The sequence below is a fragment of the Aptenodytes patagonicus genome, chromosome 2 (assembly GCF_965638725.1).
Source record: "Aptenodytes patagonicus chromosome 2, bAptPat1.pri.cur, whole genome shotgun sequence".
NCBI lineage: Eukaryota > Metazoa > Chordata > Aves > Sphenisciformes > Spheniscidae > Aptenodytes > Aptenodytes patagonicus.
In genome coordinates this window covers 114,784,133-114,800,539 of record NC_134950.1, presented here as the reverse complement: position 1 = coordinate 114,800,539, position 16,407 = coordinate 114,784,133, and the positions used below count along the sequence as shown (strand labels likewise).

The following is a 16,407-nucleotide window of genomic DNA, read 5'->3' as shown; positions in this document are numbered from 1 at the left end:
CTCCATTTTACTGAAAAATTTTTCTGTTGCTCCTTTTACTTTTTCCCTGTTTTTCTATTTTATTTTTATATTGTTCTTCCGTTGTTCAAAACTGAATAATTAACTTTCAATATTTAAAGGGCTGTGACATTGATAAACTCAGAGAGACATTCATTTTGATGATACTACTGAAAAAACTTAACATTTCCTTTTCGTAGTTAAAGACATTTTTCAGATGAAATGGCACTATTTGCTTTACGTCAGCCCTGGCTGACAACCTAGTGTAGTCAGTCTTTGATTTTACTTAGCCTTTTCACAGCAGAAACAAAGACCATTGTTGAACCATCCAGTTGGCTACGGTTTGTAATATTCCTTTGGTTGTGCTAGGAAAACAGTGAAGCAAGGCAGCATCCCTGTATCTGATGAGGTGAGAGGGGGAAGAACTTAAAAAACTGTTGTATGCTTCATTTTAGAGCATCATAGTAACTTCAGCTAATGTCAAAACGCAACTGGTTTATTAGGAGCCATGAGAAAAGACTCACTGCTGGGAAATCAGCAATTAGTCCTTCATACAGTTATGCAAAATCTGATTTTACATCTGCAGCGCAAATGGGGCTACAATTAGACATTTACCCCCAGAAGTTCTGAGCAGTTGCTCAGCTTCTGCCTGCAGTTTCAGCTTGTGAGTTACAACTAAGTAATCCACAAAGGCAATTAAATATGAAGATGCGTTGTCAGTCAAGAAAGGATAAGAATGGATTTTATTTTTTATGTTATTCTTTCTTAAGGATCTGTTATTTAAGGGATAATTTTTAAGGGATCAGATGTTTTTATTTCATTTCTAAGAAGAAACCTTTACTGAGCAAGGCAAGGGACCAAAATCTGTTTAATGGTACAATAGTGACTAGCACTTCAGTTTATCAGTGCTAGGACATTACCCTGCCATTGGGGGGTAACACTCACAGATATTGTTGATATGCTGAGGGTTTGGGATTTTTCCCCTCCACGGACAGCTCCATTCCTTGGGATTTTACCTTCACTTTAATTGTGTGTTTATTCTTTCATTGCAGATGAATTTACAGTTTGCAGGACTATGTAGGCAAAGACCGCTGAGCCCACAGATGGTATGTAGGAGCACATCAACAAATTAACTTCATGTGCAAGCCAAGCCTTACAACTTTATTTCTTATAAATAACACTTAATCGCAGAAGTTGTCTTGGCAATGGCAGATTCAAGGTGTAAGATTTGAGAGGCCTGATCTCAGATATCTTGAAATCCTAGGATGCTAAAATGACACTTACAGATTAATCAGTTGAAAATATTCAGATGCTCTTAAAAATCACCCTGAATTTCCTTTGAAGTTAGAAACAAATCATTGATTTTTAAAATTTAGTTAACATTGGGAAGCATAAAAAACTAAATTAACGTCTGTAAAAACTGCTCTCTAAGCACCTCAGGATGCAATTGATGTATCTATTAATCCATAAACAAAAAAGAAAGAATCTTGCTGAATACTTGAAGTGAAAATCTGACTCCACTAAGGCTTCTGGCCAGAATTACAGTCTTGGTGTGTTAATTTGAGGTGGACCAAAGCCCTGTCTCTGTAAAAAAGCTGAGGTCTGAATTTACATTAAATATGTCAGTACGATTTCCAGTGTCACATCTGCACTACGTTTTGTGCCTGTATCTGGAACCTGTACCTCAGACAGATACAACCAGGTGTAATTTATTTTAATCAACAGCGCTCTGCAGATTACTGTGCTTGACTCCCTTAGAGGTTATGGAGCACTGACAAGGGGGTCCCTTGAATTAACCCTTGGACTTTCAAAACTGTCTGTCTGTTGTTTTGCATACACCTGTTTTGCAGCTCCTCTATGAATGCTTAACACTTGCTTTCAGTTGTATGAGGTATAAAAGGAATTGTAAAAGTCACGTGCATAGTGTAAAAAACCCCAAAACTTTTTAAATTATATTTTTGTAGCATGAGGACTTTTAGGGATGTGTTTGTTTTCTCAAGAACGTGTTTGACAGGTGGGTTCGTTTATGAATTTGAGTCCAAACATTGACCGAGTAAAAAGCCTCTTCTGCTATGTCTCAGAGAAGTTGTGGATGCCCCCTCCCTGGAAGTGTTCAAGGTCAGGCTGGACGGGGCTTTAAGCAACCTGATCTAGTGAAAGATGTCCCTGCCCACGGCAGGGGGGTTGGACTACATGATCTTTAAAAGCTCTCTTCCAACCCAAACTATTCTGTGATTTTGTGATTCTATAAGTATCTTGTGGGATAAGTGCCTGTCACGTGCTATTCCTGAACTGTCCTTGAATATAATCTGAAATAGCAGCAGTTGCTAGAAAGGAGCAATGCCTCCCCAGTAGGGAAATCACTGGCAATTAAATAGTCTGTACTGTGGCATGCCAGTGTCTCAAGCCCATGGCATGGTCTTGTTTTATTTCTTCAGAAAATTTAAATGTATCAAAACCATAAATTGTCTTCATAAAGTGCCAGCTTTCATGATACTTCTACAGGACAGATTAGCAAGGCCCAACCAATCCTCTAATTCCAAAATTAGAGGAAGAGGGATCTGGCCCAGCATCAGGACAGTCACACAAGGTTTGAGGGGGGGATCCAGTTTCAGTACTCCTCCCTATGTGTGAATCAGAGTGCTGTTAGGATATTTAGGGGAGGGTACTTGGAGAAGGGGGAACTTGAAAGGGGAAACTTGTATCTGAGTTTAGCCATATCAAAGATTCATGCCATAAAGAGTAGCCCTGTTGGTTAACTAGAAACAAGTGGATGTCTTGTTTTTAACCAGACAAGATTTTACTTTATTTTGGTATAAAATGGAAAAACAAATCTTGAAATCTCAGTAAGTTTAAGAAAGTGGGAAGACTGTTTCCCATTCAGATTTACCCTTGGCTCCTACGGTAACACCCCTGAGGGCATTTGTTCATTTGTCCTTCTGGAACACCTCTCCCAGCTGTGTTTTCCCTGCTCCATTTCTGGTTGTGTGCATGTACAGCACGCCATGTACAGAATCCTGTGTGACACACATTAATACATATAGATAGCCTTCTGCTTCTGACCTTACAAACTGTCCACTTCAGCACTGTCATTCTATAAAATGTCCAACTGCAGTCCAAGAAATGCATTTTAAATGTGAATGCAAACATTTCTATTACTGATAACACCAGCACAGCATTTTTTGCTTTGCTGGGATTAGGACCTTGATAGTTAAAGTTACATTGGAATGATGACACTCCAAGGTCACGTCCTTTACTGACATGGCAAAGGAAGGAGAGGCCTTTGCTATGTTTCTGCTGATAAAATTAAGAAGGATTATTCCTTGTGTTTGGTGAGATACGTTAAAAGTGAAAGAATATATTTGTGACCCATAAATATTTTAGGTCACCAAAAACTGGGAGAAATTTACATGTTGCACTGCATGAAAGTTGTATTCAATTCGCGCTGAAAGTCAGATTTTAGAAAACATTCTGAAATCTGATAATGGTGTAAATAAATGCCTCCGTCCTCAGTGAACAGCCATCTTCTCACATGAACAGTAAAGCAGCTGCAGTTCAGCTAGGGACACCTTAAAAAAAAAAAAATGAAAGTACTGTGATCTGCAGAGAGAAACTCGCAGGCAATTCCAGCTTAGAAGGCTAACTCTCCAAATCACAACCTCTGTCTGAATATGCTCCATCGTGCTTCACTTTCATGCTCAGTAAAATGGGGGTATTAATCTTTATTGATCTGTCTACCTTTTAGGAATGCATTAAGGAGAACTTAAATGATATCTTTACAGTGTTTTGAACAGGTTTGATATATGCAGCTCTTACAATACATCTTAATAGGTGGGCTTGCCATTTTACCAGGTCCTCCCACAGGAGAGCTTTTCTTTCTGGTTCTCTGGTCTTCCCATCCAAACTTCTTCTAACTGGGCAAGTTTGGTAAATTGATGATGACTTCAGCGCTTACCACCTGTTAGCTGAGCTGCCGTAGCTAACCAAGTGCACACTTTTCCCTCAAGGAGTTGGTTTAAGTTGTCACGTTGTACTTTCCAGTTGAACCTACCTAGAGGCACACCGTCGGGCTGTGACTGCTGAAGGAGCAGTCACTCATTAGGACACTGTCACTTGATTGAGTCATATCTTAGCCTAATAATGGAAGGAAGAGGGTGATCCTCTGACGAGAGCCTCAGGCCCTTCCAGCTGTGCCTGAGTTAGTTGGATGTCATTGCATGATGCTTTCTTGAGGATGGATTTTCTGGGGTTGTTGTGTATCGCCTCTGGTGATTTAAATATGCAGAGGTCTTCGCAGATCCCTGCTATTCTTCACAGCACAGTTCATACATGTATCCTTTTTATATCTTTAGCAAGAGATTCAGAGTTGTTCCTCCACTTTTGCGCTCTCAGAAAGTAACTTAGTGGTCTGCCCACAAAGTCACTGATGTTTTCACTAAACAGTTATTTTAGAGCTAATTTTACACTGTATTGTACAGTTCCCATTGATACAATGTAAATTAATTGTTGAAATCAATAGGAACTTTATATGTTTGTTTTGGAGACAAATTTGCCTTCAAGTTTCATTAGAAACACTTTAGCCATTTAGTCATGAGGAAACTAGTCTTATGACTAGTGTTGTCTATCCTTCTCTCCCTCTTTCCATCCATCCATCTCTCCATACCTACCTAATGGATTTGAAACAGCCGACCAATTTCAACAAAATTTATCGGAAATAAGGAGATCTAAAAAGATGATTAAGCTCCTAAGTGGAATGAGAATCAGCAGACAGACTGAGGAAAGCTACCCTGTTACTATCCCCACTGAGGAAAAAGAGGGAGAACTCAGCCATAATCTACCCTATTTCTCAGCAACCAAGTAGGTCTACACTAGTCAATGTATGTGATAAGGGGGACAGGGCAACTGGGATCATACTGGTGGGGAACCACAGGGACATGCAGTGTGGTGGATGTTGAGGATAAAGAGGAGGAAGCAAGGCTTCTGGAGAGGGAAGACTGGAAGCCTTACAATTGGATAGATGTTTTCTGGGGGGCTGTGATAGAGAAAGTCAGAGGAGACATGGTGAAGGAAATAGAGATGTGGTTTGCTTTTTTTTTTTTTTTACTTTTCCTGTTGCAATAATCCTATGACTTCATTTGTTGTTGTTTGAAAAAAAAAAAAAAAAAGTTTGGTTTTATTCACAAGTTTAATCAGAAGTTTGTTTCAGATGCTCTAATACTTGTAAAAAGAGTCTTCCAATAGCATAACTTTCTTCAACCTAGCAGCTTATTGACTGACAAGCTTTCTTATAGTATCTGTTTGACATCTCATCCTAATATTAGTTTTACAGGCACGTTCACATTTTAGGAAATCACTGTATTCTCAAATCTGAGATGTCACAAGTGTCTCCTTCTGCAAGTACTTGCCCCAGAAATGTTAGCTAAAATGTTTTATCTAAAAGCAGCCCTCCCCTTGTGTTGTACTACTTATTTGTCATCCAAAAGCAGCTGCATTTTTATGAACATATCTTAATAAGCCATGTCCTCAAAGGCACCAGTATCTCTTTGTTCCTCCCTGAGATTGTATGGGAGTAATAAGTGGTCATCTAGAGTACTAGGTATCAGTAAATCAAGGAAAATGACACAAGCACCTCAGTTCACAGTTAATAACATTGTACGGATGAGTTGTAGAAAGCAAGACAAACAGACTGATATTTGCATCTATTTCATTCTGTGTTCAAATGAGAGGTGGGAACAAAGCATCATCCAGGGGCCAGAGCGTGGCCCAGCATTTGTTTCATACACTCTCAGCCGCAGCAGATTTGTTGGGAATGACAGTGGACGGTGGTAAAACGTACAGGTGATATGTGATGCGACAAATGAGTTTGAAAGTCCTCATCACCTCAGTAAAGGAACAGTTGTTTCCCACCCTCAGCCTGTCATATCTGTCTCTTGGTGCTTATTTCACCTAAGTTTGATTTAACACACATAAAACAAGTAATTATGTGTGGCAAGTATATGCAGCATGTGTGCATTTTCCCTTTCTATGTCATTTATCTCCAGATTATTGGAACAATCCCACTGATGCCTAATCCAGTCCCCTCCAGCCAGGCGGCAGGTGGAGCTCAGGGACTTCAGGTGCAGCCGATAACTCCACAGTTATTGACCAACGCCCAGGGTCAGATCATCGCTACCGTCATCGGCAACCAGATACTCCCAGTGATCAATACCCAGGGAATAACACTATCACCGCTCAAACCAGGCCAGCAGGTAAAGTGTCTGTAGCCTGAATGATTATCAAAACAGATGCGCAGAAATCTTCTACTCCTCCTGGACTTTCTCATGGCCTTTCTGAAAACTCCCACTTCTTTATCATTTTTAATAACAAAAGATGAATTCTACCCTATGTAGTATATTAGTGCATACTATATATGTAGTTATAATATAATGTCATATTATATAATTTATTTATACATTCGGGGGTTATCCAGTTATTCTTTTTTTTCTTTTAAAGGTCAATATAGGGCCAACTGAGAAATTTTCTGCAGCGAAAGCACAGTAGGAATGTGAGACAGGAGAGGCCCATCTGGCCTATAAAGTTCAGTTCCTTGGTTAGTGGTCACCCAGTAGACTGGGGTTTGAAATGTTTTGGAACGTGCAAAGAAAACAAAGAAAAATATAAAAACTTACTAGTCGTCTTCGCTGGAAAATCAGATATGATTGTGCATATTTGCATAGACAGAAAGTATTTTTAGGGAAATTATTATTCAGTGTAAGGCACCAGGTAGTTCACAGACTTCAGGATGGGTGCAGCAACTTCACTGAGGTCTGAAAAGATTTCTGTAGTTCTTTTTATTGTACTCTAAATTCAAATTCATTAGTTTTGTCTACATCTGTAGAGCAAAGAATTGTAGTGCCACCTTTTTTCTCCAAACGAGAGGAAATTGAGGATGGAAAAGACATTAAATGTGATTACCAAAAAGGTACTTATAAAAGTGTCACTCACTTAAATGTTCAGCTTAGCATTCCTCTTGCTGGTAGTGCTTGGTTTGCTAGTCCTGCCTACACCTCCAGTCGCAGGTAGCAGCCTTTTGTATGTTTCTGAGAATCTCAGGGCCCCCTGAACTCCAAACTGATGATTTTTTTTTTTTTTTTTTTTTTTTTTTTAATTTAGAAGTAGAGAGCCAATGGATCTGTAGGGTGACTTTTTTGTTTGTTTTGAAAATGTTTCACATCCAAGTGGTTACATACTCTGTTTTCCATCCTATCCTCTCTGGTATCTAGCAGAGACATTTTCCAAAGCACTTGTCATTTATCTAACTCTATTTTCTTTAACGGGAGCAGACTTATACTACTGGCAAGTGCTTTTGCAATTGTTGCATGTACATGGTTTCAAACAAAGTGGGATGGATGGGAGTTCAGGCTCTGTCTTCTCCAGCACGGGAAAACCTGACAATGGAATAAGAAACTCAGCAGTTTACATTTGGTTTCCTGGGGGGGTGTGGGGTGGGGTGTTTCTTTTTGAGTCAGTCCCCTGAAGAGATTAAATCTTTCCCTCCTTTATGGGGGAGGCTCTCAAAAAGCATAGCAATCCTGAGATCCCATTTGAAACTCGTGAAATTTAGAAGTAAAGAGGAGGATAGGGGTCCTGTATTATTCCCTGAGACCTTCTCACCTGCAGAGCAACGCACCTTCTGAGTCCTGCAGCAAAGCAACATCTTCCAGGCAACATCCGCCAGTAATATCAGCAGGCAGAGAGGGGACAGAGGTGTGACCTTTCTCTGCACAGCTAGTGGCACTGGGATCACATAAAGGGACAAACTGCTGCTGAAGGCTCCAGCTTGCTACATGAGCAGCGGTTCAAGGTAGAAAGTCACTGTTTAGCCATATTGTGCTGTATTGTACTGGTTCACCCAGCGGCAGACATCATCAGTCAGCAGAGCTGTGGTTATGTCCAAGAGCAAAAGGTGTGCCCCATATTGTGCTGGTCTGCCCAGCAGTGCTATGTAGGTAGAAAACATTATTTTGCCAAGATCAGTTTCTCAGGATTCAGCCTGTGCCTCTCACACAGAGCCCTGAGGTCCCAGAGATTGCAGGAAGGGCCACCAAACAACCCAGAGCCTCCTTACCTACATCTGTTGGAGCCTGATCAAGACAGTATTTTTGATCGGGGTGGGGGAAGTAGTGCAAATACTATATGAAAAAATAGTACACATTATCATTTTTATAGGAACCACAGAAAATTATTTCTATGTATTTGTGCTCCCTCTACTGGCTGTTCTGCTTTTACTGAAGGAAGTCACAGGAAATTTTGCCATTGATTTCAGTGGGAGCAGAAAAGAGGTATGAGAGCCAGATTCCTCATAGGAATAATGCCGATGGACAGTCAAAAGCAATTGAGCTAGTACTATGCAAATTGCCATATCATTTGAAAAGTAACTAAAATTACACAAAGTATAAGGAGATCCTGAATTTATCGTATTGCCTGGATAAAGACTTAGCCAAACTGTAGTGTTTGGCTAATGATAGCATATTTAGTCATAAGTTTAAAACCTTGTTTTCAGAAGAACTGAGTGCTCTAACTCAGAGGGCTCAGCAGGAATTCAAAATATTTTTGAAAATGGTGTCACACGGCATTTGGTGTCTTGTAATTTGATGAAAGAAGTTTCAGAAGAGGGAAAGAAGAGTACAAAACAAGTTTGGGAAAAGTTTTGAGAATGTCGTGGAGAAATAAATGAGGAAATAAATAATGTAGTAAAATGTTCCAGTTACAGATGATCCTGGTTTAACTTTCAACTTGTCACTTCCTTGGAAACGAAGTACTGCAGGAGAAAGAGAGGTGATTGCAGGCGATGATAGTAAGCTGCTGCTTGTTAGCTGAGTCACAATAATTGAACCTGTGTAGCCTGTTTCAGTTGCTAAGTAATGCATGCTAGTGCTTACTTTTTGCCTGAAGACTGAAGTCTTAAATGCCTCAGATAGATCCTGTTTTTAGTCAGCTTTATTTAGGTAGACTACTTGCGTTGTTTATTCATACAACTTTTTCAAACTTGACAGACTTAAAACCTCAATGTCTCCTCGTGGAAATGAGTTATAGATTACTTACGTGTAGTGTAAAGCAGTGCTTCTTTTTCTGTGTTGTAAATAGGTTGCTTTTTAATGCACACAAGCAATTCCGTTGTAATCCTATTCCTCTTGTTTTTAAGAATAAATAGATGTTTCTGATTTATGTTCTTTAAACTACCCACAGTAGGGATTGTTCCTCTTTAAATTACACTGAGTAGTTAAAGCTTCAGTGTTTTCACTGTTTTCCAAGATTTTGCTAATCTAAGCAGCAGCATCTATGCACACACCAAGAATTCTCCTAGAAATTGTAATGGCTTTCTAAAGCGGGCAGCTGTTTGCACTCCTGTTGTCGTCTGTGTCCTTTTTATCTCTGTTCATAAACAAGTTTTTCTTTGCCTTTAATAATTTTTGCTGCCCATCTCTTAACCATTTCAATTTCCACACTGATCTCTTCAAGATTTTGTGATCAGAACTGAATGCCATGATCACAGTGAGGATGCATTGCTGGTTTACATAATAACATTATAATATTTTCAGCATTACTTTCTGTCTTTATCTCAATACAGCCTAACATCCTGCTTTTTTCTAACTATCTGCTCATTGAGCAGGTTTTTCAATAAGCAGATGTATCCACCATGATACCTCTTTGCTTCCCTGATTGTTACCATGTGAGTCACTAAAATGGTTCCTTTTAATGTGAAACACTTTGCACCTATCTACTCTGTATTTCACCTGTCATAATGCTCCCCCGGCATGTTGTAAACAGGATCTGTAAGTTGTTCATGGTATTATGTACTAACTTAAGAAATTCACATGTTCCTCCTGCTGAATCAACCATTGTGCACCATCTTTTCTTGCTGCTTGCTAAAACCATTCAAAAAAATTTGGTATAAATCCTTTAATCTCTATTTGTAGTCTTCTTTCTTGAAAATGGACAATTTATTGCCTAATTTTATGTTTCTTGCTTTTTTAAGCTATTTATATCTTGTAATAGAAGAGTACCTTGTAACCTTAACTTCTGCACTTCCTCCATGCCTCTCAGGAGGGACTTTGTCAAAATCCAGGTTGTATGGCTAAATGCACTTTTTTTTTCAAGAACAGATGAGCTTGTTGTAACAACTTCTTAGCATTGCCATTTGCTATCAGATTTGAAAACTTTGTTTTAAGGTGTTCTTTCATATCTTCAACAACACTTGTTAACACCAACACAACTGACAGAAGAACTTCAACCATGAATTGGAGTTTTATGAAATTTAGGAAAGGATTCACCTTGCTTAATTTAGTCATAGAGCAGTTAGGTATCTGGTGGAAGCTAGTTAACTAGATTTCCCATAGAGCCGAAGAGACATAGACAAGGAGACATATGCATGTCCAAGGGGCAACTCAGGCTGTCAAAATAGAATAATTTTTAGATAGGTTGAATCTCTAATAGGTATCTTAAGGTACCTTTTGTCTCCATTGACATGAGAGGGAGCTAGGGCAGCTATTTTAGGACAGACAATTAATTCTTAAATGAGTGAAATGAGTTAAGAAGAATCCAGCTGCCAGTGGTCACTGGGGTTCAAAACGCTTTCTTGTTTATGAATTCCTTAAAAAGTTTTCCTAATAATTGGTGTTTCCGTAACTATTTGCTTGCCCACAGCGCACAGAAGCAACTTCTACACATTATATTGTTCTCCAGTGTAACTCATCATCAGGTTCCCTTCTTGCTGTTGTCTGGCTCTTTCCTTCTACATACTAGATTCATTAAATCAGGCCTGTAGTCCCAGTTGTCCTCAGTCTTGTTTTATCTACACTGCCTGCCAGAACTTTTCATATTTCATCGTGTCTTATAGCACTATCAGCTTTGGGCTTCTGCCAACTCTAACACAATAAAACGAGCTACTAGGCAGCATTTTCTTACATTGTCAGTTCCCCATCTTCATTGACATTGGCTATCATGCTCCAGATAAACTGTTGAAAAGACATAGACAGCTCTCAGATGGGTCTGTGGTCATTCTTGTACATCTGCTTTCATGCCAGACGTTTTCTTTCTGCAGTCTCAACCTACCACATACACCCTACCATCTCATTGTCACAACTCCATGCAGTCCCTTGTTTTCCTTTCCTGTTAAAAGCCAACCAGCTTTCAATCATTTTCTCCCTGAGATGCTTTATTGCTTTGATGCTGTCTTGTTTTATAAATGCTCTCTTCTTTCTCTGTGTTTGAATATAGCCACTAAACTGTGTTGTCTCAATCCAACTTTGTTTTTCTTTTGCTTTTTATACGACTTTCAGTGATGAGGGTGACAATTTTTCTCACTTCTTTCCCTTTTCCTTTACCATCAGCATTGCATAATTCCATTTCATCCATGGATAAAATTACTAGATTTTTGAAAGTCAAGATTACCAGACTACTTACTAGTACAAGTGACTACATCAGATTTGCCTTGCCACAGCATGAACACTTGACTTGTAACTTACGTCTCTTCCTGACCAGTTTTCTTTGTTGCATCTGCACTTGTAGGAATAGGATATCTCAAAAAAGTCAATATAATTGCACCACACCATTGGGAATAGGAAGATATCACTACACTACCTGTGTCATTGTAAGGAACTGAGGCATAGAGAGAGTGAAGCACTGTTCACTGTTACCTTTGAATTACGCACTTACCTACACATTTAAGTCTGTTACTGTCATATTGACATTATATCATTTATGATGGAGGTCAGAAAGATGACTGATGCACCTGATTTGCCTATAAAATTATATCTTCTACAGAAGCCCGGCTGTGTCCTCATCCTTATTGAGTGAGCCCAGAGGCCTTCAGTTACAGCATATACTGTGAACGTAGTTCTGATCCCACAGAAAGGCTTTGAAAGAACTTCAGCAGATACTGCCAAAGTCCTACCCCTCGTTATGTCCACAGCACACCAGCACTTCTTTGCTGTAGTCTTCATTTTGAGCTGAGTATGTGCACAGCCTGTGTTTTAACCCAAAGAATTTTTTTATGCTAGTTTCCAAATGTACCTATTCTGTCAGTCTAAGCAGTGTGTATAGAGGCCCTTTATATACTATACTATATTATACTATAATGAGAAAGAAGATACTTATTAAGCATCAAATAGCTTTCATATTCAGATTCATCTATTCATTTACTTGAATTCAGTTGAGTAAACTAAATTACGGTGATGGGGTACAGTATTTGGGCCACAGTGGAAACATTCTGGCAGAGTTGACTGTGAAAGTGATTTGGCGTGAAGCGCGTGGATACGTGTAATAACTTATTCTCTCCATTTGCTAGAAGATTTAAGAAGATGTTTTTGAAGCCCGTGCCTGGTCTCATGCAGTATGAGTAGGTTTGAAGACAGACTTCCTCTGCTGTAGTGCTCTCAAATCGTGCAGTGGCCGCAGCACACCACCACTCTTTCTCAAAAACAGATGTATGGCACATTTTAGGAAACATAGACGGAGCAGAGAACTCCGTTTACAGGAAAAATGGAAGCATGAAACACTTAAACTACTACTTCTGCAAGGCATTATTGTGGCATTTCAAAGTGTTTGGGAATGTCTTTTTATATCAAGGTATTTATTTTTCAGCACCTTCCGTGGACTTTAGTCTTTACTAGAGCTAATGTCCATATTTCCCAGGAAGAACTAGCTGACATCAGAAAAAATTGAAAATCTTTATTTGTATCATAAAGGGGATTGTTTAAAATGTATTTCTTGCTCTTTGTGCCACTTCCTCTTAGTTTCATCTCTTCTGCCCTTTTTGTTATACTTGTCTTTTTCACCTCTGTCTTCTCTAATTTGTTGTGTTTCCTCGTCTCTCATATTTCCTTTTCACTGAATCATAGAAAAATAGGACTGGAAAGGACCTGAAGGGGTCATGCAGTCCATCCCCTCCCCCTAGGCAGGATCAACTGTCCCTATATCATTCTTGACAGATGTTTGTCTAACCTGTTCTTAAAAACCTTCAGTGATGGAGGTTCCCTGACATCCCTAGGCAACCTAGGCCACTCTCCTTAGCATTAGAAAGGTCTTCCTGATGCCTGACCCTAGTCTCCCTTACTGCAATTTAAACCCATTACTTTCTTCTCCTTTCCATTAGGGCCACGTTTTGCCCCTGCTGTTTGTCCAGACTTTCTGCAAAACCAGTAGCAGTTCTGTTATGGGCAATATTCTCTCAAAAGTTTGTTCTTTATTTCCACTTAGTTTCTTTCTCTTTCCTTAGCTTATGCAAAATACCGTGTTACTCTATCATTGTCATGTAACCTTCTGGATGCAGGGAACAACATCCCTGATCTCATAAGAAGACCTTAATACAGGACTCCAGTCAACCATCCCAGGTGTAGGAGTATCCTACATACATAATTTAAGAACAAAATTTAGTCTTACAGACCTAATTCATTCTTCGCCTCTGCAATTATCAATCAATACTACCTTCACTGTTGACAGCAGCATGTAAAACTGATGTAAAAGAAATAAGAATCAGGCCCTTTGCATTTTTCAGTTTATTCTTATAAAGTATTATGCTGCACCTTATGCTTCTCATATTCATCTTATTCCTCTAGCAGTAGTATGCGTACATATATTCCTGCCAGATACTGATCAGTGTTGCATACAGTCATCATTCTCGGCATGTCTACTATATCCACCTACACAGAATGGCACTTACAGCAACTGCTTCTGTAATTTCTGTACCTCCTTCTGTCTTTGGATGGAAAATGCACAACAGTCATAAATATAATTCATATCATATGTACGTGTGCAAAATTGGGAAAAGTCAGCTATTGCAAGTTTGAATTGATTCTGTCATCTAGAATCTAATTCATAATCTGATCGTCGCCTCTCCTTAAGGCTATTTCTGGAGTGGAAATTATAGTGGATGAAAAGAGAGAGAGTATTTTAATGCAATTTCATGACACAGATAACTATCATTGTTCTTTAAGCAGGACATTTACAGCTTAACCGTCATGTCTGTAAAACAGGGGGTGTGCTGGAAATTATGTAGGGAGTTAAAGATGGAATCCTCCCTCAGTCCCTGGTCAGGCCTTAAGGTGACTCTTCAGCTTCTCCAACCCCATTGCTCCCTTTTTCCTCACAAGCAGTGAGTTAGAAACCAACAATCTATAAATATCCCTTATATATTGCTATTACACCTAAGGTCGCTGTGCATCCAGACTTCACTAGCCATATCCTTTTTTGCCCAGCTAAATTTTGAGAATTTCTTACATTTGTCGAAAGATTTCTGGATGCCTGACAAGAAAACTACCAAGCTTCTGGGTATCCCAGTTATTTCAAAAATACATTTTCAAAAGCGTTGTGCAATACATGTGCAGAGAATCAAACATTTCCTAGACTTAACCAGCATACTGTGCATGTGCTACGTAGTGGCTGTGGCTTTGTGCATGCTTTGCATGCACAACTGGAGAATGCAGAGTGCCCTCTCATTCTGGTGCTTCCCGGAAGCTTCAGATTTACTGTGTACGTGCTCAGCAGTTGAACTGTTCAGGTTCTATATGTTTAGCGTGGCTGGAAAATGTTGGATTCGCCATCTGTGTCTTACATGATCGTGTATTTCTCCCTGAGAAATACTGATGGGAAATAGCATAGAATCATAAAAAATTAAGGCTGGAAGATCAAGGTTCAAGAGATTATCCAGTCCACTCTGTTGTTCTCAGGCAGAGTAGCTATTCTGGTATTTGTCTAACTTGCTCCTAAGCACTCTCATAGGAACTCCACAGGTTCCCCCAGCAATTTATGCCAGTGCTTCACTGCCAGTTAGACAGCTTTTCCCAGCATCTAATTTGAATCTTCCAGGTTATTGCGCCTCATTCTCTCCACTGTAAAATGTAAGACAGACTCATTCTCTCCTCTTTTCATTAGCTCTGCCTGTATTTGAGGCAGGCATCATATCCCACTCAGTCTTCCCTTCTTTAGATTAAACACGACCAGTTCGTTCCAGTTGTCTTCATAAGCCTCAGGTAACTCCCAGGCCTTCAGCCACTCTAATTATTCTCCTCCAGTTGGTCCAGATTTTTTCTGAAGTGTGGCATCTAGCTGTGGACACGGTGCCCCCCCTGCAGAGGTCTTTCCAGTGCTTAGTAGAAGAGAAGATTCTTCACATGCACTGCAGACATCAGTCCCGCTCATACACCTTGCTATGGGAGTTGCCTTTTCTTCACTTTTGCAACAACCCAGCATTGCTGGTGGCATGTTCAAACTGACAGGATCATTTTGAATCCTAATCCTGTATTCCAACCTATCAAAAGTCCCTCCCAGCATGTCATCGGCATGTAAATTTAATAAGTATATTCTCTTCTCCATCATCCAGGTCATTAGGAAAATATTAAGTAATGCAGAATGAGGTCAGAATTCTGTGAAGCACCATCCATGCACGCTTCTGTTTCCACAGATAGATATCTATCCTCTCAGTTTTGTTTTCTAACTACTTTTGCATTCATTCTGCAGCAATTTCATCTAAACTGTGTTTCCCTAGGTTATAAAGAATGTCACACGAGGGAGTGTCGAGAGACTTGTAAAGTCAAACCACCTACTGCTTTTTCCCTGTCCGCAAGGCCAATTACCCTGTCTTAGAGGGAGATCAGATCGGTTTGACACAGTTTGTTCCTAACAATCCATGTTGTCTGTGCTACCTTGTTTTCTTGCGGGTGCTTACAAATTGTTTGATTATTTTCTTCAGTACTTTTCCATGGGTTGAAGTTTAGTTGACTGGACTATAATTTTGCAGATCTTTCTTTTTAAAGATAGCTACTGCATTTTCTCCTCCATCCTCACAGATAAGCACTAACATTTTTAAGACTGTTCCAGATAGATAGTGCGAAAGCATCTAATTCATCTAAATACAATACTTTTCTTCCCTCACCTAGGCTGAAATCTTTAGTTTTGCCAGAGATTCCCTTGGACATCAGACCCAGAGCCCAAACACCTGCCTGTTTCTAAAAGCTGCAGTCTGAAGTGATGTGGGTGTAGCGGATGGGCAGTCCATTTCTGCCGTGTTCAGAGGAGGCCAGCCCTCCTAGTGGACTGCTTCCCTAGGAGAAGATATTATAAAAGTAGATGTTCTGGGTTGGGAGCTCTCTATAGATAAAATCCAGCCCAAAGTGAAATTTTTTTGCAGTGCTTGCATCAGTCTGAAATCTGGAAGCCTTTCAATCAGCTTGTCAACTATTATCCCTTTGTTACAGTGCCAGTTTTCTTTTTTAAAATGTGCTTGATCCAAAAAAGCTCCTTGAGATAATAAAATGCTCTTGTTTATTAATCCCTAGGGAAGTCAGAATAGGCTAAAACTGGTCAGATAAATAATTTTCATTATTATTAAAGGGTAACTCAAAGTTTCTTGCTTCATTTTGTGCTGTATCA

The 16,407-nt window shown here is 39.6% G+C and overlaps 1 protein-coding gene across 1 annotated transcript in view; it reads left to right on the top strand.

Moving 5' to 3' along the window:
• POU6F2 (POU class 6 homeobox 2) overlaps positions 1–16,407 on the top strand; it is a 318,362-nt gene that overhangs the window by 287,050 nt on the left and 14,905 nt on the right. The window contains exon 7 of the mRNA XM_076332289.1: positions 6,039–6,245. Coding sequence (XP_076188404.1) covers positions 6,039–6,245 — 207 coding nt within the window. The remainder of the gene's footprint in view (positions 1–6,038; positions 6,246–16,407) is intronic.